The sequence below is a fragment of the Rhinatrema bivittatum genome, chromosome 9, assembly GCF_901001135.1.
Source record: "Rhinatrema bivittatum chromosome 9, aRhiBiv1.1, whole genome shotgun sequence".
Classification (NCBI taxonomy): domain Eukaryota; kingdom Metazoa; phylum Chordata; class Amphibia; order Gymnophiona; family Rhinatrematidae; genus Rhinatrema; species Rhinatrema bivittatum.
The window spans coordinates 61903001-61926225 of record NC_042623.1 but is presented as its reverse complement, the minus strand read 5'-3'; the positions used below and the strand labels follow the sequence as shown (position 1 = coordinate 61926225).

Genomic DNA, 23225 nt, shown 5'->3' with positions numbered 1-23225 from the left:
GTAAATTGAAAGGGGACTGTCCTAGTTCTGTTCTGTACCCATTGTTGGGGGGTCAGGGTGGATCCTGTAGATACAGAGTATAAGTTTACATTTAGCCCCGTGACGGTCATGTGTTCAGTGTGTCACGCATGTGACAACCATCTATCAGGTGTGTCCCGACCGAAAAAAGGTTGAGAACCACTGTACTAGAATATAACCACAGTAGAAAACAGGAAGGAAAAAGTACTTCTGATTCAAAACAGAAAATAACAGAGAAAGTGGATGGATGCAGGTGGCAAAAGAAATAAGAAACATGGTACAATTAGAGTCATGACTGAGATATAAGCACATTAAGTTATAATCTGTTCAGCAAAGACACCGGAGGCAGAAAAGAAGTGGGGAGCCTGGCACTTTACATGAAGAACAACATAAAAGAAACTGAAATACAGAGAATATGAGTAGGAGCCCAGTGGGTTATCCCACAAAAGGAAAATGAAATTACCATTCACAATGACATAATTTACAGATTTCCTGCACAGGAAGAGAAGTTTAGCAAAATCCATCCAAAAGATGGCAGGAAAGAGGGAGGTGCTCCTGATAGCATATTTTAGTTTGCCAGATTTTAATTGAGGCACACCAACTACAAATAGAACTAGGAACAAGAAGATCCTGAACTCCTATCAAAAGTCTTTGTCTTTAGCTACCTAGTAACAGAACTCATATGTGAAGGGAAGATATTGGACCTGATATGTTATTCCCATTTGGGGATAACTACCAAACACACAGGTCTATCCAGTAAAGTGCGGCCGCGTTTACCCTGCTCCTAACCCGCGTTCTACTCACTTCCCGGCCGCATTAGCCCTTCCTGCGATCCACAACCCCCTTTAACCTACTCCTACCGCGTCCTAAAATCCCCGGGCAACCCATTCCGCACGCGGCATGTATATTGCATGCAAACGAGCGAATTAGCTATTCCCTACCATCCAGTAACGAGCGCCCCAACTATCGCTATTGTACCCTGCCGTTTTGCCCCGCGTTTAACCTGCTAACTTACCGCCTACCCCTACCCCTGTGTTAGAGGCAGGGGTAAGGGTAGGCGGCAAACTTTCCCCCAGCCCCCGCTCTCCTGCCCTGGCCGCGTCCATGGGTGCCGGTCCCCCGGGGCAGCCCCAGTCCTCTCCCCTCCTCCCGAAGCCAAAAAAAAAAAACGAAAAAAAAAGTTGCAAGAGAGAGAGGGGAGAGGACGGGCAACCCTACCTTCGGGATTGCCAGTCCTCCCTCCCCTCCTCCCGAGGGCAGGCGCGAAAAGCAGCCTTGCTCTTGGAGGAGGGGGGAGGGGACTGGCAGTATAAAGCGACTTACTTTTGCAGCCCCCCATCCGGACATCAGCGAACGCGACCGCGGCTCCCCTCTCCTGCCTCCAGCTGCTCAGGAAGATGGACATCACGTCTTGAGCGGCCATCAGCAGAAATGGATCGCGGCTCCCCTCCCCTGCCTCCTGGCAAAGATGGACGCCTGCACGGGGGAAAGCGGCCCCTGTGCGTGCAATTGGCCGCTCAAAACGTGACGTCACATGCCGTGACGCCAAACGTCGTGACGTCACGTCTTGAGCGGCCAATTGCACGCACAGGGGCTGCTTTCCCCCGTGCAGGCGTCCATCTTCACCAGGAGGCAGGGGAGCCGCGATCCGTTTCTGCTGATGGCCGTCTCCTCCAGAGGGCTGCAAAAAAAGTAAGTAGCTTGGTCGCTTCACACTGCCAATCCTCTCTCCCCTCCTCCAGGAGCAAGGCTGCTTTTCGCGCCTTGCCTCGGGAGGAGGGGAGAGGGACTGGCCATCCCGAGCTTAGGATTGCCCGTCCTCTCTCCCCTCTCTCTCTTGCAACTTTTTTTTTTTTTTCGATTTTTTTGCTTTTTTCGCTTTTGTTGCTTCGGGAGGAGGGGAGAGAGGGCTGACAATCCTGAGCGTCGGAGAACTGTCCATTTCCTGGTACCTGTCATTTCAAATGTCATTTGAAATGACATTTGAAATGACAGATACCAGCGCGTCCGTGAAGCGTTAGGCCCGAGCAACTCGTTTTACTGTATAGAGCGCTATATACTGTATAGAGCTGCAAAAGTGTGAAGAGAACTCCATGTTGCTGCTTTACAAATGTCCAGAATAGGTACAGAGCGAATGTGTGCTACTGAGGTTGACATCGCTCTGACTGAATGTGCTTTTACTCGCCCTTGAAGAGTAAGGCCTGCTTTCTCATAACAAAACTGTATGCAATCTGCTAGCCAGTTTGACAAAGTATGTTTACCCACTGGTTTACCTGGTTTGTTTGGATCATAGGATACAAATAGTTGACTGGATTTCCTTTGGACTGTAGTGCGGTTTAAGTAGAAAGATAGCGCACGTTTAGAGTCCAAGGTATGTAAGGCTCTTTCTCCCTGGTGAGAGTGAGGCCTTGGAAAGAATGTTGGTAAAACTATAGATTGATTGAGGTGGAATTCCATGACTACTTTTGGAAGGAATTTAGGATGAGTACGGAGGACCACCCTGTCAAGTAGGAACTTTGTAAAAGGTTCGTATGTGACAAGAGCTTGTAGTTCACTGACTCTTCTAGCTGATGTAATGGCTATGAGGAATATAGTTTTCCATGTAAGATATTTAAGGTCACAGGTATCTATGGGTTCGAATGGGGAACGCATGAGCCTGGTTAATACTACGTTCAGGTCCCATTGTATGCTTGGGGAATGAAGTGGAGGTTTAAGGTGAGTTAAGCCTTTCATAAATTTACTGACGAGAGGCTGTGTAGAGATAGATGTGTCTCCCAGCTTGTTATGATAAGCTGAGATCGCACTCAAATGTACTCTTACAGATGAAGTCCTAAGACCAGAGTCTGAAAGATGGTATAGGTAATCTAGTAGTGAGGTAGTGGGGCAAGTGAAAGGATCTAAAGACTTCTGAGTGCACCACAAAGTAAACAGTTTCCATTTGTAGGAATAATTCTTTCTAGTGGAAGGTTTACGTGAAGCTATCAGCACTTGAGATATAGAGGTTGGAAGGTTGAGTGGTTGTAAGATCAAGCTTTCAACATCCATGCTTTCAGGGATAGGGATTGAAGGTTGGGATGGCGCAACCGACCCTGATCCTGAGTTATGAGAGTGGGAGCTACTCCCAGACGAATGGGATCCTGGACTGAGAGATCTAGCAGTGTGGGAAACCATACTTGTCGAGGCCAGTATGGGGCTATGAGTATCATGGTCCCTTTGTCCTGTTGTAGCTTCACTAGAGTTTTGGTTATAAGTGGTATCGGTGGATACGCATATAACAGGCCTGGGTTCCAATGGCGAGCAAAGGCGTCCTTTGGTAGGTTGTTCTCCTGTTGTAACAGGGAGCAGTAATTGTTCACTTTGTAGTTCAGATGGGATGCAAAGAGATCTATTGTTGGTTGACCCCAGCGCTGGAAGATCTTGGTTGCTACCGTTGGGTCCAAGGACCATTCGTGTGGTTGGAACTGACGACTGAGGCGATCGGCTATTATGTTACGGATGCCGGCTAGGTAAGTGGCTCGTAGAAGAATGGAGTGTGCTAGAGCCCAGTCCCAAATCTGAGCTGCTTCTTGGCAAAGGAGGTAGGAACCTGTTCCTCCTTGTTTGTTGATGTACCACATGGCTACTGTGTTGTCCGTTTGAATCAGCACAGTCTTGTGTGAAAGGCAGTCCTTGAACGCATGTAGCGCATAACGTATAGCTCGAAGCTCTAGGAAGTTTATCTGAAAAGAGGCTTCGAGTTTTGTCCACGTCCCTTGTGTCTTCAGATGACCAATGTGTGCTCCCCAGCCTAAGGTGGACGCATCTGTAGTTAAAGTCACTTGGGGAACTGGTTGCTGAAAAGGTAGACCTTTGAGCAAGTTGTTCATGGTGAGCACGGTCTCTTGGAAGAAAAGCTTTTGCTATGATGGTGTTTAGATCTGCACCTATGAATTGTAACAGGTGAGATGGTGTGAAATGGGATTTCTGGTAGTTGATGAGAAATCCCAAGGAGTGAAGTAAGTTGACTGTGAGCTTGAGGGAACTGAGAGCTCCTTCCTTTGTTCGACTCCTGATGAGCCAATCGTCCAAATAAGGGAATACATGCACCTTTTGTTTGTGAAGATGTGCCACCGCTACTGCTAGACACTTTGTGAACACTCGATGTGCTGAGGCTAGGCCGAATGGGAGCACTCGGTATTGAAAGTGTTGTCCTTCGACCAGAAATCGCAAGTACTGGCGATGAGGAGGACAGATGGGAATGTGAGCGTAGGCGTCTTGAAGATCCAGAGAGCAGAGCCAATCCCCTTTTTGAAGAAGAGGTAGCATGGTGCCTAGAGAAACCATCCTGAATTTTTCTTTCTTCAAACATTTGTTGAGATTTCTGAGGTCTAGGATGGGACGAAGGCTTCCGGTTTCTTTGGAATGAGGAAATAACGGGAATAGAATCCTCTGCCTCTCTGAGACCGGGGCACCGGCTCTACCACCCTGGCTTTCAGAAGGGTGGATAATTCTACTTGTAATTGAAGCATATGATTTTCGCTGAGATGAGATTGACTTGGTGGAAAATCTGTGGGAATTGAGAGGAAATTGAGTTGATATCCTCGATATATTATTGATAGGACCCATTGGTCTGATGTTATTGGTATCCAATTATTGTAAAATTTGGATATCCGGCCTCCCACTGGAAGTTCTGGCTGAGGATTTGAGAAAAGGCGGAGTTCTCTGGATGAAATTTCAAAAACCAGCAGCAGGTCCTCTCTGTGGGGCAGGTTGAGGCCTAGCTGCTCTCTGCTGTCGGGGTTGCGGCCTTTGTTGTGTTCTGGAAGGCCTGGGTCAAGATGCTGGAGGGTAGTATCTCCGCTGTCGGTAAAAAGGTCTCCTTGTGTCCTTTCGTTGAGGCCTATGCCCAGTGTGTGTAGGGGGGTCCTGTGGGAGGGAAGACAGCTGTCTTAGTGTTTCCGTGTGTTCTTTTAACTGAGACACAGCATCCTGGACCTTTGAGCCATGCCCATCTCCTGGCACTGATGCAGCCACCCTTGAAGCAGCTTCGAAGCAGTCATAGGCCGCCCTGACTTCATGTTTTCCGGCCTCCAAACCCTTGTGGATGATGGCCTGGGCAGCCTCCTGATATTGATAGGGAGAGATGGGACAAATTCTTGAATTTGTTTCCATAAATTTCTTTGATACTGGGTCATGTAAAGGTGATAGGAAGAAATCCGAGAGTTTAACATGGCCCCTTGAAACATTTTGCGACCCAGAGAATCCAAAAAAGAACAAGAATGCATTCTTGTTCTTTTTGACCTTTTTTGTGCTGATTCCACAACCACTGAGTGGTGAGGAAGTTGTGACTTCTGATATCCAGGAGTGGATTGCACTAGGTAGGTACTGTCCATTCTCTTATTTACTGCTGGGACAGAGCAGGGATGTTCCCATAGACGATGTTGCAATTGTAAGAGAACATCATGTATTGGAATGGCCACTACCTGTTTTGGAGGGTCAACGAACTGGAGTACCTCCAAGGTTTGTTGCCTGGTGTCCTGCTCTGTTTCTAATTTAAAGGGAATGGAATCTGCCATTTCCTGTACAAAAGTAGTAAAGGTGAAATCCTCTGGAGGAGATTGTTTCCTGGGATGTGGTGGTGATGGGTCAGACAAAATCTTCTGATGATGTCTCTGAAGCAGTATAACTCCAAGTATCATAATCTTGGGATTGTTGTGGAGGTGCTGAAGTCCTAGGTGGTGGAGGAAGGCCAGAAGGTCCTGGTAAAGGAATCATCAGGAAAAGAGAGTCTTCTGATTATCCCTCTCTTGGATTAGATGGTAAAGAATCTAATAAATCCTGATATCTTTTCATAATGATGGTATGCAGTGCTGACTCTGAAGATCCTGGAGCCCCAGGAGGGAGAGACACCGTTGGTGAAGGCTTTGGCATCGAAGATATTGGTGTCTTCGATTGATGTCTTGCAGTCACCGATGTTTTTCCCTTTTCCCCTTGTGTTGGTGCGAGGGTGAAGATGGGCATCGGTGCCGGAACCGATGAAGTCATAGACATCGGCAAGATAGAGGGCATCGACGTTGGAATCGACGTCAAAGGCATCAGTGGAATCGACGCCACTGGCATCGGGGTTTCCCCCGGCATCGGGAATGATCCCAGCATCGGTGATGTCACTGGTATCGAAAGTGCCATCGTCATCGGCAAGGTTACCGGCATCGGTGACGTCACGGGTATCAGCGATATTGCCGGCATCGGCGTGGTCGCTGGAAGCTAGTCTTTTAGGGCTTGCATTACTGCTTCTTTAATGAGCATGGACAAGTCCTGTGGGATGGCTGGAATGGCTGACGCCGGTGGAGGAAGAGACGATATCTCCTGCAATGCCTGTACCGGGTGTATCGAAGTAGGCCAGAGACGGTAGCGTGTATCTGTGGGTTTTTGCCGCTTCGTGCTCGTTCCCCCGGGGGAGGGAGCTAACGGTGATGTTGAGGCATGATGAAATGTCGATGCTTATGCTTGGGCCTTATTTCGGTTATTGACCTTATGGATGCTGTCGACGGTGTAGGTGATGCTTTATCTCCAGAGCTGTCCAGTTGATGTTTTTTCAGCAGGACTTTTTTTGTAACTCCTGCTGGGGATGATTTTGTAGCGTTGAAGGGTGAAGGAAGGAGTTATAGGGTGAAAAGGGATGTTCCATTTTTCTTGCCTAAGCTTGCTTCCCTTCGGAGTCATTTCTTGACATTGTTGGCAGGACGAAATGTCATGTTTTTCGCCCAAACAGATGACACACTCTAGGTGTGGGTCTGTGACTGACATGGTCCGATTACAAATCGGGCATTTTTTAAAACCCGAAGCCATGTCAGTATCGACAGCCGTCGATGCAAATAGAAAGTTTTGTGAGAGAAAAATATCGTTCTCACAATGTGAAAAATGGTAACAATTTCTCACATCCGGTGAGAAAGAGGAGAGTGAGATCCCGTATGGGAGAATTTCTTTGAAAAAATTGACTTTTTCAGTCAAAAGTGAGTAAAGAAACTCACAGGGCTCCTATCTCCTCGATGCTTACAGCAGCGCGGAAAAACGAGGACTAGAGTGAGACCCCTGTGGCAGAGAATATCATGGCATGCTGGGCATGCTCAGTGGCCTCACAGTGCCAGTCAAAAGTTTCTACAAACTTTGACAGAAGTTTTCCCGCAATAGGGCTCCGTCAGTGACGTCACCCATATGTGAGGACTAGCATCCTGCTTGCCTGGGATAATGTGTGTAACTTGTCTAACCCTTTCCTTGTAGTGGGGAGGAAGGTTCCATTTGGTAACTTCAAAAGGAAAGTAAAAGAGTCCAAAAATAAGTGGATATTAACAAAGTGATAAATCCAGGAGAGATTTATTTATTTATTTATTTATTTCTTTTATATACCGACCTTCATGACGGGTGTCATATCAAATCGGTTTACATGGAACGAAGGGGAAAACATTCTTATCAATCGATTAACAATAAAATAATCAGAGGAGGTAAAAAGTTACATATAACATATTTCAGACCAATATGTTTGTATCTTTGGACACATCCAGCATGTGTGAAAGAAAGTCCCTCTCCCTCCACAATTTCTCCAGGATGATTTATGAGACCCATTTTCTTTCATTTATCTGGCATAAAATACCAGTAGTAGCCATTTTCTTTTGTGGTGGCACAAATAGAATTCCCTTTGAGAATTCTACGAAAAATGTGTTGCCAACTTTTCTTAGGAATCTTGGGGGAGATATTCAAAAGACATTTAGACAGATAACTCACAAGTTATCCATCTAAATAGGTTGTACGGCATAAAGAGCCTCCTAGCTGGCTAAATTATAGCTGGATATGTTGATATTTATTTATTTTATTTAACACTTTTCTATACCGACCTTCATGAAAAATTTCATATCAGATCGGTTTACATGTAACAAAGGGTATAACTTAAACAAGAACAATTCACTAGAAGCGGAAGTTACATATAACAAGGGTAGATAACTTGGAGGCTAGGCTAGTCAGAGGTATGACGAGTGTAACTGAAAGAACTAGAAAAAGCAATGAAACAAAAGAAACGGCGGCTTAATTATAATGTCTAAACATAGCGGGGCGTTAGCCGGTAAAGCAGAGTCCTGTCCGGTTGACAATTAATGGCTTAGAAAGTTAGGGGAAGGCCTATATCCGGCTATAATTTGGCCAGATATAAAAGGGGCATTTTGGGAGCATTCCGGGAAGGGGCTGCAGAACTTTAGACTTGCTCGGAAGCAGGTCTAAAGTTATCCAGCCTCATATGGCCGTATAACTTTAGACTTAAACGGATATAGCAAAATTGCTTACCTTGTAATAGGTGTTATCCCAGGACAGCAGGATGTAGTCCTCACATATGGGTGACGTCACTGAACGGAGCCCAGGCGGGAAAGCTTTCTGTCAAAGTTTCTAGAAACTTTTGACTGGCCCTGTGAGGCCACTGAGCATGCCCAGCATGCTATGATATTCTCTGCCACAGGTGTCTCTCTTCAGTCTGTTATATAGCATAAAGCATTAGCAAAAATAAAATAATAAATGTATGAGGCCCAACTCCGCGGGGAGGCGGGTGGGTTCTGTGAGGACTACATCCTGCTGTCCTGGGATAACACCTATTACAAGGTAAGCAATTTTGCTTTATCCCAGGACAAGCAGGATGCTAGTCCTCACATATGGGTGAATAGCAAGCTAGAGGCTGAGTCATTTTGTATTGAGGCAACAGTGTAGTATTGTTGAAATGAGTCAGCCGAAGATGAGAGAACCTTGGATGTAGAAGGAGTTGGGATTAAACTGGAAACAAGTTCTTTAAGACAGATTGTCCATAGGCTGAATCTTGTCGTCCTTCTTTGTCTAAGCAGTAATGAGCTGCAAAAGTGTGAAGAGAACTCCATGTTGCTGCTTTGCAGATGTCTAGGATTGGCACTGAACGAAAATGTGCTACTGATGTTGACATTGCTCTTACTGAATGTGCCTTTACTCGCCCTTGAAGAGGGAGGCCTGCTTGTTCATAGCAGAACTCTATGCAATCTGCTATCCAATTGGATAGGGTATGTTTACCCACTGCTTTACCCGGTTTGTTTGGGTCATAAGAAACAAAAAGCTGAGTGGATTTTCTGTGGACTGCAGCATGGTTTAAATAGAAAGCGAGTGTACGCTTGCAGTCCAGGGTGTGTAAGGCTGTTTCTCCTGGATGGGAATGAGGCCTTGGAAAGAAAGTACGTAAATTTATAGATTGATTCAAGTGGAATTCCGTAACTACTTTGGGAAGGAATTTTGGGTGTGTACGGAGAACCACTCTGTCATGTAGGAACTTTGTATAAGGTTCGTATGTGACAAGTGCTTGTAACTCACTAACCCTTCTAGCTGAGGTAATGGCTATGAGGAAGATAGTCTTCCATGTGAGAAATTTAAGATTACAAGAGTTGATGGGTTCGAAAGGAGAACGCATGAGTCTTGTTAGAACCAAATTCAGATCCCAGCTTGGGACAGGTTTTCGAATTGGTGGTTTCAAGTGAGTTAAACCTCTCATAAATCTATTTACGAGAGGTTGTGTGGAAATAGGTGCATCTCCTATCTTGTTATGGTAAGCAGAGATTGCACTTAAATGTACTCTTACAGATGAAGTCTGAAGACCAGAGTCCGACAGATGGTATAAGTATTCCAGTAGAGAAGCTGTGGGGCAAGTGAAAGGATTTATATCTTTTGCTGAGCACCAGAAAGTGAATCTCTTCCATTTAGAAGAATAGTTCTTTCTTGTGGAAGGTTTACGTGAAGCTATAAGCACTTGAGATATATGGGATGAAAGATTGAGTGGTTGTAATATTAAGCTTTCAACATCCATGCTGTCAGGGATAGGGACTGAAGGTTGGGATGGCGCAACCGGCCCTGGTCCTGAGTTATGAGAGTGGGAGCTACTCCCAGACGAATGGGATCCCTGACTGACAGGTCTAGGAGTGTGGGAAACCATACTTGTCGAGGCCAATGTGGGGCTATGAGTATCATGGTCCCTTTGTCTTGCTGTAGCTTTACTAGAGTTTTGGTTATGAGCGGTATTGGAGGATACGCATATAGTAGGCCTGAGTTCCAAGGGTGAGCAAAAGCGTCCTTGGCTGGTTGATGGTTCTGTTTGTGTAGAGAACAGAATTTGTCCACTTTGTGATTCAGATGTGAAGCAAAGAGGTCTATTGTTGGTTGACCCCAACGCTGAAATATCCTGGTTGCTACTGCAGTATCCAGGGACCATTCGTGTGGCTGGAATTGACGACTGAGTCGATCCGCTACTACATTGTGTATGCCTGCCAGATAAGTGGCTCGTAGGAACATTGAATGATTCAGGGCCCAGCCCCAAATTTGTGCAGCTTCTTGACAAAGGAGATACGAGCCCGTACCTCCCTGTTTGTTGATGTACCACATGGCTACTGTGTTGTCTGTTTGGATGAGAACAGTCTTGTGGGAAAGGCAGTCCTGAAATGCATGCAGTGCATAACGTATCGCTCGAAGCTCCAGAAAATTGATTTGATATGTCGCTTCGAGTTTTGTCCAAGTCCCTTGAGTGTGGAGATTGTCTATATGAGCTCCCCATCCCAAGGTGGATGCATCTGTAGTTAAAGTTATCTGTGGGACTGGTTGTTGGAAAGGTAGGCCTTTGCACAGGTTGTCTTTGTTGGTCCACCAAAGTAGAGATGATCTCAGTTGGTGGGTCACTTGAATTGGATAATGAAGTGGTTGAATGGCTTGAATCCATTGTGACCTTAAAGTCCATTGGGTAACTCGCATGGCTAGCTGTGCCATAGGAGTAACATGAACTGTGGAGGCCATGTGACCTAGCAGTATGAGAAACTGACGAGCTGTGGTTTGTGTCATTAAGGAAATGGACTTTGCTAGTAGAATGAGGGCCTCTGCTCGATCCATAGGTAGAAGTGCCTTTGCTAGATCTGTGTTCAACACTGCTCCTATGAATTGAAGTAGATGAGTTGGAGTAAGATGGGATTTTTGATAATTGATGAGAAACCCCATGGAGTGAAGTAGAGCAATTGTCCTGTTGAGAGAAGTTATTGCTCCTTTTTGAGATGGACTCTTTATGAGCCAGTCGTCTAGATATGGAAAAACATGGACACCTTCTTTGTGCAAGTGTCCTGCTATTACTGCTAGACATTTGGTGAAGACTCTTGGAGCAGACGCTAGTCCAAATGGTAGAACCCTGTATTGGTAATGTTGATGGAGTACCATGAAGAGCAGGTACTTGCGATGAGGAGGGTATATTGGAATGTGAGCATAAGCATCTTGAAGATCCAGAGAATAAAGCCAGTCCCTTGCTTGAAGAAGTGGAAGTATGGTGCCTAGAGAAACCATTCTGAATTTTTCTCTCTTTAGAAATTTGTTGAGATTTCTGAGGTCTAGGATAGGACGTAGGCCTCCGGTTTTCTTTGGAATGAGGAAATATCTGGAGTAGAATCCTCTGCCTTTCTGTGACCGGGGCACTGGTTGAATGGCCTTGGATCTCAGAAGGGTGGATAATTCTGTTTGTAATTGATGAAGTTGAGAGTTTTGTTGTTGGCAGAATGTTGGTGGACATTCTGGAGGAATGGAAGTGAAATTTAGTTTGTAACCTCAGGCGACTATGGAAAGAACCCATTGATCTGAGGTTATGTTTTGCCAATTTGTGTGAAAGAGGGATATTTTGCCTCCCACTGGAAGATTTGGCTTGGGATTGCAAGGTAGAATTTGTCCTCTGGTGTAATCCTCAAAAGCCTGTTGCAGGCCCTGTTTGTGCAGGAGGTTGTGGACGAGCCGGTCTGGGTTGTCTGGCTTGGGATTGTTGTGTTGGCCTGGTAGATCTACCCCTATTTGCTTGTTGATAATACCTGCGAGGCCTGTAATAAGAGCGTCTTACATCTCTACGTGGAGGACGACGAGAAGTTTGGTTTGCAGGTTCTTGAGGGGTTTGAGACAGTTGTTTAAGGGTCTCCGTGTGATCTTTCAGCTGTTGTACCGCCTCTTGAATTTTATCTCCAAAGAGATTGTCCCCAAGACAGGGAAGGTCTACAAGCTTATCTTGAACCTCAAGCCTGAGGTCAGATGCTTTGAGCCAGGCCCACCGGCGAGAAGTGATTCTTGCTGCTGCTGTTCTTGAAGCAGTTTCAAAGTATCATACACTGCTCTTACTTCGTGTTTCCCCTGCTCAGACCTTTCGATATGATTGCTTGAGCAGGCTCTTGAAATTGTGTGGGTAAGGAAATGATGTACTGTTCCATCTCTTTCCAGAGATTTCTCTGGTGTTGAGTTATGTAGAGCTGATATGCAGATATTTTTGTACTCAGCATGGAACTCTGATAAATTTTCTTGCCCATTGTGTCCCAGGAACCTGTGGTCCCTGCCCTGGTGGGATGGAGGAATGTGGTCGCACATGCTTAGATTTTTTTCTGTGCTGATTCTACCACAACAGACTGGTGTGGCAATTGCTGTTTTTGGTATCCTGGAGCTGGCTGAACAATGTAGGTGGTTTCCACTCTCTTGTTTACTGCAGGGATTGAAGCTGGGTGTTCCCAGATTCTCTTCTGAAGATCCAGCAAGACTTCGTGTACAGGGACTGCTAATACCTGTTTGGGTGGATCCACGAACTGAAACACTTCAAGCGTTTGTACTCTTGTGTCTTCCTCGGCAGTCAACTTAAATGGAATGGAATCAGACATAGTTTGTATGAATGATGAGAAGGAAAGATCTTCTGGGGATGACTTCTTCCTTCTGTCAGGGGAAGAAGGGTTAGACATGAACTCCTCTGAAGAAAATTGAGAGGGGTTCATCATCCAGGAGTCTTCTGAATCTTCCCTATAAGTTGACTGGGTTGTTGGTGCTGGTGGGATATGAAGTCCTGAAGGCCCAGGTTGAGGATCATCGATGAAAGTTTCTGCAGATGTTCTTGGGGTGATAGGCGGTAATTTGTCGATGACAGTCTGGTACCTTTGTAGAAGGTGACGGTAAAAAGCCTCATCTTGTATTTCTGTAGGCTGATCCGGTGGTGGTAGGGATGCTGTCGATGGAATCATCGATGGAATTTGAAATAACATCGATGTGGATTGTGTTTGGAGCCTCGGTGTTGTGGTGATGAATCCCGTCGAGGATCTTGGAATGAAAGATATTGTAGTCATCGGTGTTATCACCGGCATCGATGTTGTAGGAAAAAACATCGGCATCGATACCGAGGATGTAGGTATCGGCATCGATGAGAGAGTCATCGGCATCGATGTTAAAGTCATCGGCATCGATGCGGGGGGCATCGGCATCGATACTGAGGGTATCGGCATCGACCCAGAGGTCGGCATCGACAGGCCTGTCGGAATTTGTTGCTCCTGTAGAGCTTGTAGGACAGCTTGTCTAATAAGTGTAGACAATTCTGGCTGTGAAGACACCGATGGTGTGCGCGGTGGCAGTGCCGCGATGTCCATCGATGACGTTGTAGGTATTGGTGACTGTGAAGGCCCAACCACCGACGTATTTTGATGTTTAGGCTGCTTTGGCATCGATTCGTCCTGGGACACCGATGCGGACGATGATCGATGGCGATGGCGATGTTTGGCTTTTGAACGGTCTGTCGACTTAGTGGAGATTACAGATGATGGCGAGGACGGAAGATCAACGGAGCCATCCGGACGCGGTTTTTTCAGTAAAACTTTCTTTGTTGCTCCTGCCGGAGACGACCTCGGTGCTTTTGAGGAAGAAGGGATTAGCTGAAGAGAAAAAAGGTGTTCCATCTTCTGTTGTCTGGCTTTTCTTCCCTTAACTGTCATTTCTGTGCATTTGGTACATGTGCTGACGTCGTGTTGTTCCCCGAGGCACAGTACACATTCCAAATGCGGATCAGTGATGGACATATTTCGGTTACATACCGGACATTTTTTGAAACCGGTCGCCATTTTTGATCGACAGCCGTCGATGAAACGAACGTGTGTGTGTGTGTGTAAAAAAGTTTCAGCCGAAAATTATTACAAGACAGTACTCACCAGCCGGCGAGGCAGAGACTTCCCCATGACAGAGAATATTTAGAGAAAACTGACTTTTCAGTCAAAAAAGAGATTCCCGACTAAGGGCTATCAGTCTGCGGTGCGAATGGCAGCGTGGAAAAGTGAAGACTGAAGAGAGACACCTGTGGCAGAGAATATCATAGCATGCTGGGCATGCTCAGTGGCCTCACAGGGCCAGTCAAAAGTTTCTAGAAACTTTGACAGAAAGCTTTCCCGCCTGGGCTCCGTTCAGTGACGTCACCCATATGTGAGGACTAGCATCCTGCTTGTCCTGGGATAAATTTAGATTCCCTGAAAAAAAAAATTGCGGACTGTCCCCCACCTCCCTCCCATCCCAGTTATGGTATCGCTGCTTCTGATGACACTTCTGCCATTGCTAGGCTACTACTTCAGCCATTGCTAGGCTACTACGTGAATGAAGAGTGGGTGGCTCATGGGAATGACGGCTACTGCCTGGAGATTATACCCTTACTCAATAAACATACGCACAGTTAATGCGACTCCAACATTGCTCTAAGCTTCAACGGCAAGAGGAAGTGTGGAAAAAAAGGATTTGCATTCACAAAAAGTAGCTTGCTTGTTACGGCGGTTACTACCCCAACTAAATAAGCCAGATACTTTACTTTCAATGCATATCCAGCATAGCTCTCTGCTTCAACGGCAGGGGAGAAGTCTGATACTTCAAGCAAATCCAACATAGCTCTCTGCTTCTACGGCAGGGGAGAAAGTCTGATACTTCACGCATATCCAACATAGCTCTCTGCTTCTACGGCAGGGGAGGAAGTCTGATACTTCACGCATATCCAACATAGCTCTCTGCTTCTATGGCAAGGGAGAAAGTCTGATACTTCACTTTCAACACACATCCAGCATAGCTCTCTGCTTCAACGGCAGGGGGAACGTAGAAAGGTGGATCTATATACAGACAATAACCAACAAGGACTGAGTTACACAGTCTGGGTAAACAAAGGCATGGGTGTAGCTTTCTTATTGTGGCGGTTACTACCCCTAACTATGGTAGATATTCACTTGGATGCAGTTCCAACAATGCTCTCTACATTAATGGTGCGGGTGGAAGGGAAATAGAACCAAAAGGTTACTAAGAGCCAAGAGTAACAGAAGTATGAGAGAAAAAAAAAAAAGTTGCATAGCTTGCTGGGCAGACTGGATGGGCCGATTGGTCTTCTTCTGCCGTCATTTCTATGTTTCTATATGTTTCTATATGATGGAACCAAACGCCTCCATTGTAGTAGCCTAGCAATGGCAGAAGCATCATCAGAAGCGGCGCTCCTGGATCACGGTAGGAGGCTACCGTGATCCTGGAGACCGACTTCAGATAAAGGTTCAGGGCTGGGGGAAAGGGTTGGGAGTGTGCTTTGGGGGGGGGGGGGGGGGGCGGGGACTCTGGAGCCTGAAATGTAAGTTTTTAATTCTAAGGGGAAATAGGAGCAGGGGATGGTGAGGGGTCGAGTCCCAGCCATAATTATTATTAATTTTTTTTTTAATTAAATGGGCCGTTTTGAGGGGGTGGCAAATTTGGCCCCATAGGGCCTTTGCAACTCAATTGGGAGGGAAGCGGGAGAAGGCTGTGATTTGAGGTTTTTTTTTAAAATGGTACCTAACTTAACTGAATATATTCTTTTTTGAATATATCCGGTTAAGTCAAATCTTTAAGAAAAAAATGATAAGGGGAATAGAACAACTCCCCTATGAGGAAAGACTAAAGAGATTAGGACTTTTCAGCTTGGAGAAGAGACGACTGAGGGGGGATATGATAGAGGTGTTTAAAATCATGAGAGGTCTAGAACGGGTAGATGTGAATCGGTTATTTACTCTTTCGGATAGTAGAAAGACTAGGGGGCACTCCATGAAGTTAGCATGGGGCACATTTAAAACTAATCGGAGAAAGTTCTTTTTTACTCAATGCACAATTAGACTCTGGAATTTGTTGCCAGAGGATGTGGTTAGTGCAGTTAATATAGCTGTGTTTAAAAAAGGATTGGATAAGTTCTTGGAGGAGAAGTCCATTACCTGCTATTAAGTTCACTTAGAGAATAGCCACTGCCATTAGCAATGGTTACATGGAATAGACTTAGTTTTTGGGTACTTGCCAGGTTCTTATGGCCTGGATTGGCCACTGTTGGAAACAGGATGCTGGGCTTGATGGATCCTTGGTCTGACCCAGTATGGCATTTTCTTATGTTCTTATGTTCTAACATTATTGCAGAAACCCATAGGCATACTTGTTACAGAGTCTTAATTTAGTGGACCCTTGGGCCGACCTGCAGGAGACTGGGAAAGGTGTTCAATGTCTCTAGTATGTGGCAGGCCGGGAGGCAGATGTTCAAGCAGGATGTAGAGGCGCTCTTCACCCTGGAAGCTGGTACTTCCCCGGGAGGAGCCCGTAGGAGCCCAACCGCTGGGACTTAGGCGGGTAGTTGATCAGGACTGAGGACTGAAACCAGACTAGAATAGTAGACAGGTACTGTAACAGGACTCGGGTACTGGAACCAGGCAGGAACTGTAGCAAGACTCGGGTACTAGAACCAGGCAGGCAGGAACTGTAGCAAGACTCGGGTACTGGAACCAGGCTGGAACTGTAGCAAGACTCGGGTACTGGAACCAGGCAGGAACTTTAGCAGGTAAGCAGGAACGGAGCGAGTACCAAGGCAGCTCACTCCGGGGCACGACGCAACAGGGAACCAGGAGGTAAACCCGTTGCAAGGCAAAGACTGAGTGTCCGCGGCCGGCTTATCAAGGCCGCGGCGTCTGACGTCAGGAACTGGGCGGATTCACCACTGGCGGGAAACGGCCTAGAAAAGCGCCCAAGTGGTGCCCACATGCGCCTAGGAGCAGGGCGTCCATGGGAAGCTTCCCGGCAGCGTGGTCCCCGCGGGGACGCCACCGAACAGGGCGCAAATCAGGCCTCCAGAAGCGGGAATAGGTCCAGGAGCACAGAGGTAAGGGTCTGGTTGCGGCGCTCGCGGCCAGAACCGCAACAGTACCTCCCCTCTTTCGCTCCCTCTTAGCCAGTCCGGGTTTACTTGGGTGGTCCAGATGGAACTGCCGTAATAAGTCCTTGTCGAGGATGTTACGGGCCGGTTCCCAAGAATTATCCTCGGGGCCGCAACCCTCCCAGGCAAGCAAGTACTCCCAGCGTCGTTGATGGAACCGGACATCCAAGATCTCACGTACTTGATACGTAACATCGTCCGGTACTGAAGGATCCGATGGTTCAGGAGCCTGGGAGTGGTATCTGGATAAAACAAGAGGCTTCAGCAATGACACATGGAACACGTCATGTATACGCATGGAGGAGGGTAGGCGTAATCGGTATGAAACTGCTCCCGCTCATTCGGCGACTCGAAAAGGCCCACAGAATCTCAGAGCTAGCCTTCGAGACGGAATTCGTAGTTGTAGATTTTAAGTACTAAGCCAGACGCGGTCTCCTGGGAGGAAGATAGGCGCTGGCTGACGATGCCTATCCACCCATTTCTTGGCGGACTGGGCGGCTTTACGGATCTTTCCCTGGATAGAAGTCCATAAGGAAAGAAGCTGGTGGGCTGAAAGTTGCACTGCCGGGAGTGCACTAGGTTCAGGCGAAGGCAAGGGCGGTCGAAATTGCTTCCCATAGACGAGGAAAGGCGAACTTCCAGTAGCAGCATGCGTGTGATTATTATACGAGAACTCCGCCCATGGGAATAGCTTGGCCCAATTATCTTGTCGTTCATTCATGAACGATCGGAGAAAAGTCTTTAAGGTTCGGTTAGTCCGTTCCGTTTGCCCATTACTCTGGGGATGGAACGCAGACAAAAGACTAAGTTGCACACTGAAGCATTTGCAAAGTACTTTCCAATATTGAGCAGTAAACTGTGGCCCTCGATCAGAGACTATATCCTGCGGAAGACCGTGAAGTCTAAAGATATGCTGAGTGAAGAGGTTGGCTAGGTCAGGGGCAGAAGGCAACTTTGGCAAGGGGACAAAGTGCGCCATCTTGGAGAATTGGTATATGGTCACCCAAATGACCGAATTACCTCCTGAGACGGGAAGGTCCACGACAAAGTCGGTGGAGATGTGTGTCCAAGGCTCCACTGGAATGGGTAATGGTTGCAACAGGCCCCTGGGCCTCCCGATGAGCGGCTTTTGAATGGCGCAGGTAGAGCAAGAGCCCACAAAGGCTTGGACGTCCTGTCTCACCGTTGGCCACCAGTAGAATCGGTTCAACAAGTCTAAGGTCCCTTTATAGCCAGCATGGTCCCTAGTGAGGGAATCATGGGCCAAAGTGAGAACTGCTCTCCGGGAGTGAAGTGGAACGACGGTCTTCCCTTGGGAGGACACCAAGGTTGCTGCAAGGCTCACTTTCACAGGATCCAAAATGTACTGGGGAGTGTCAGGAGTCTCTTCGACCTCAGAGGAGTGCGAGAGCGCGTCGGCTCGAACATTCTTAGAGCCTGGTCGGTAGCGTAAAGTCAAACCGATCAAAAAACAGCAACCACCGGGCTTGCCTTGGGTTCAGGCGTTGGGCTTCTTTCAAGAATGCTAAGTCTTTGTGGTCAGTGTAAATCGTAACCGGATGGTTGGCTCCCTCCAACCACTGTCTCCATTCCTCCAGGGCAAGTTTCACGGCTAGCAACTCTTTATCACGAACATAGTAGTTGCTCTCTGCCGGCGAGAAGTTCTTCGAGAAATATGAACAGGGTAACAATTGTCCAGAATCAGAGTACTGGCTCAGCATGGCCCACACAGCCACATTGGAGGCATCGACTTCCACCACAAAGGGCCAGCTGGGGTCCGGATGATGAAGGCAGGTGTCTAACAAGAACGCTTCCTTGAGGGCCTCGAAGGCTTGGCAGGCTGGAACAGGCCAATCCACCGCACTGGCTCAGTTTCGGGTGAGGGCAGTCAACGGGGCCATAATTTGGGAATAGTTAGGAATAAAGTGACGGTAGAAATTGGAAAAGCCGAGGAAGCGTTGCAACGCTTTGAGACCCCTCAGCCGGGGCCAATTCTTAATTGCCGCCAGTTTCTCAGGATCCATTTGAAAGCCTGTTGCAGAGATTATGTAGCCCAGGAACGGCAGGGACGTCTTCTCGAAACTACATTTTTCAAATTTTGCATACAGACCATGCTCCCTAAATATTTGGAGCACTTGACGGACATGCTGATGGTGTGAAGGCAGGTCCTGGGAGTAGACTAGCACATCGTTGAGGTAGACGATTACGCAGGTGTTCAGAAGGTCCCGTAACACCTCATTCACAAGGTGCTGGAACACCGCCGGAGCATTACATAAGCCGAAAGGCATCACAAGATACTCGTAATGTCCGTCTCTGGTATTAAAAGCGGTTTTCCACTCGTCTCCGGGACGAATTCTGACTAAGTTGTAAGCACCCCGAAAGTCCAACTTTGTGAAAATCTTCGCTCCCTGGAGCCTATCGAGGAGCTCCGGGATTAGCGGGAGCAGGTAACGATCCCGCTTGGTAATGGAATTTAGGCCTCAATAGTCTATACACGGTCTCAGCGAGCCTTCCTTCTTGCTGACAAAGAAGAAGCCTGCCCCTGCGGGCGACTTGGACAGGCGAATAAACCCCTTGACCAGATTCTCTGAAATATACTCGGACATGGCCCAGGTTTCAGGTAATGATAAGGGATACACCCTTCCTCGGGGGGGGCATAGTTCCAGGTAACAGGTCTATAGCGCAGCCATACGGATGATGCTGCGGAAGAATCTCCGCCTTGGTCTTGGAAAAAACATCCGTAAAGTCCTCATAAGGTGCAGGAGGACCTAGGGCAGAGTGCATCAATGGGAGTGCGGGAGCCCTAGGCACTTTCATACAGTTAGCTAGGCAGAAAGGGCTCCACTTGACAATCTGTAGAGTATCCCACTGAATTGTGGGCAAGTGCTTCTGTAACCACGGCAACCCTAGCACCACAGGGTGGACAGCCTTATCCAACACTAGGAAGGCTATCTCCTCCGAATGGATTGCCCCGGTGCGGACAGTAATGAGTGCTGTGGACATCAGGACAGGTCCTGGAAGTAGCGTCCCCTGGATGGAGGTAATTCGTAACGGGACCTCCGGTCTATGCATAAGGATTCGCAACTGGGAGACTAAGTCCTGCAGGATAAAATTACCTCTGGCTCCAGAATCCAGGAACGCAATCGTCTCAATGGACCCTCCAGGGTATTCCAGGGTAACAGGCACGGTGCATTGAGGAGCTGTAGCACAGCCTAGGAGGAGCTCCTCCTGACCTCCTAGGCTTTGGTGTTTTCCACACGCTCCTGGCAGCGTGCCAAGAAGTGGCCTTTCAGACCACAATACAAACACACCTTCAACGAACGGCGATGTTGCCTCTCTTCAGCAGAGAGCGGGGCCCGGCCCAGCTGCATGGGTTCGCAGGTGGGAGCATCTGGACGAGAAGCCTTAGGAGAAGATGCGAATCTTGCCGACACAGAAGCAGGACTGTGGTGAGAAGAGTGCTGCTCCTTGGCCCATTGTTGTAGGTGGTGGTTAATACGGGCAGCCATCTCTATCAAGGCGTTGAGGTCCTCCGGCAGATCTCGGGCAGCAATCTCATCCTTTATGCGCCCGGAGAGGCCCTCCAGGAAGATGGCCTTAAGACTACCATCCTGCCAACCTACTTCTTGGGCTAAAGTCAGGAATTCCATAGCATAATCTGCCAAGGAGCGAACCCCCTGACGGAGTTGAAGCAGATCAGATGTAGCCGTGGCTACTCGGGCGGGCTCAAAGGCCTGTCGGAAGTTTGAGATGAACTGTTGTAAGTTTGTTAGCGAGGGATCATTGTTTTCCCAAAGGGGAGAAGCCCATATTAAGGCTTTCCCATCAAGCAGGGACAGGATATACGCCACTTTCACCGCATCCGAGGGGAACTGCCAAGGCAACAGAGAGAACCGTACGAAACATTGGTTCAGAAAGCCGTGGCAGGTCCTTAAATCTCTAGCGTAGCGGGAGGGTGCCGGTAGTTGAGTCACAGAAGAGCTGTGTCCCTCAGGGACCCTGCCAGCAGGAGGCAAGGACTCCAGGCGAGAGGACAGCCGTTCCACCGTGGCTGCCAGAGTATCAGTACAGCTCTGGTGCTGTAGCATCTGCCAGGCCATCCCGGGCAGATCCGAGGGAGCGGGTGCATCCGCCGAGTCCATGGCCTTGGAATCTGTTATGGAGTCTCAATTTAGTGGACCCTTGGGCCGACCTGCAGGAGACTGGGAAAGGGGTTCAATGTCTCTAGTATGTGGCAGGCCAGGAGGCAGATGTTCATGCAGGACATAGAGGTACTTTTCACCCTGGAAGCTGGTACTCCCCCGGGAAGAGCCCGTAGGAGCCCAACCGCTGGGACTTAGGCGGCTTCACCCTTGGAAGCCGAAGCCCCCCCCGGGAGGAGCCCATAGGAGCCCGGCCGCTGGGACTTAGGTGGGTAGTTGACCAGGACTGAGGACTGGAACCAGACTAGAACAGTAGACAGGTACTGTAACAGGACTCGGGTACTGGAACCAGGCAGGCAGGAACTGTAGCAAGACTCGGGTATTGGAACCAGGCAGGAACTGTAGCAAGACTCGGGTACTGGAACCAGGCAGGAACTGTAGCAGACAAGCAGGAACCAAGCAGGTACTGTAGCAGGTAAGCAGGAACGGAGCGAGTACCAAGGCAGCTCACTCCGGGGCACGACGCAACAGGGAACCAGAGGTAAACCCGTTGCAAGGCAAAGACTGAGTGTCCGCAACCGGCTTATCAAGGCTGCGGCGTCTGACGTCAGGAACTGGGCGGAGTCACCACTGGCGGGAAACGGCCTAGAAAAGCGCCCAAGTGGCGCGCGCGCCTAGGAGCAGGGCATCCATGGGAAGCTTCCCGGCAGCACAGCCCCCGTGGGACGCCGCCAAAAGGGCGCAAACCAGGCCTCCAGAAGCGAGAATAGGTCCAGGAGCACGGAGGTAAGGGTCTGGTCGCGGCGCTCGCGGCTAGAACCGCAACAATACTGCCCTTCAATTAAGAGAGATAACAGAAACCTTACAAGACCATAGATTAGCTCTGGATTTGCTTTTAATGGAACAAGGAGGTCTTTGTTATGTGCTTCACACCTCCTATGATAAACAATATTATGTTGAAATCACTGACCACACCCCGCATTATTTTTAATCTGCCATCGTATTCTTTTCCTCAGCTAACTAGGCAACTTGAATACTCCTTCCCTTCAGGTTTTCAGAAGATAAGTACCTAAAACTGGGATTCTTCTTTAAACTGAGGTGGTGATAGCATTATGTATCTTTCCTACTGTTCTTCGGCTGCCTATAAAATTCTCTCTCTTAGCACCTCGATGATCTGATCTCTCTTATGTTACCCAAATCCGCCACATATTTATCACCCTTACTGTCTGCACCTGGACAAGGGTCAAGAGGGAAATGTATATCTGCACAGCGACAGACAGCTCCAGCAGACATATTGCAGCTGCACTTCTCAAGAAATAATGCAAGCGGGGAGATTTGACAACCAGACAAAAGGGAATCATGAGAAAAGAGACTCATGATGCCTAAACCACATGTGCCTAGTGGATCTGAAACTCAGACAGAAGAGAGATAACAGCTTGAGGAAACAGGAAAGATACTAATGATGGGGGAACAATAGTGGGCTAGGCTAGAATGAAAAGAAACAAATCCAGCTGCCTTGATGTGCTGAGATAAGAGGAAACTGGTAAACAAGCACTGTAAGAAGCCTTCACTTTATACATAACCAGCAATATAGAAAAGAATATCCAGTTATGTTTAATGTTTGTTTAGTATGTTATGTTTAATATGTTTAGTAAGATAACTTTAAGCAAGAATATGTAGCAATAGACCAGAAGGTGTGCTTTTAGAAATTATAAAAATTCACTTGAAGTCATTAAAATGTCAGTACGCATAAAGATTTGTTTCATCTATTACACCTTTGGAGGAAAAAGTAAGAATGCCCTCTGTAATCAAGGATCAGAAATGTTTATCTCAAGTTTGGAAAATATTAGCTTTGCATAAAGAATTTAACAATGTTCTTACCTTTCAAAATCTCCGTTACATAGTGCCCTGACTGGTATCTTAAATGCTTGCCACACTGGGTTTAGTGTATTTTTTATAACTTCAGTCTTATGGCAAATTGTAAAGCTGGAAAAAGAAAAATAATATCAAACCAAAGGTTTTCTTTCTAT

General features: G+C 47.5%; 1 protein-coding gene across 3 annotated transcripts in view; it reads right to left on the bottom strand.

The window, feature by feature from the left end:
- The window catches only part of CPNE8 (copine 8), a 587797-nt gene that overhangs the window by 308947 nt on the left and 255625 nt on the right, over positions 1–23225 (bottom strand). For all 3 annotated transcript variants that reach the window (XM_029615275.1, XM_029615273.1, XM_029615272.1), the window contains exon 9: positions 23077–23181. In XM_029615275.1, the coding sequence (XP_029471135.1) occupies positions 23077–23181 (105 nt within the window). The remainder of the gene's footprint in view (positions 1–23076; positions 23182–23225) is intronic.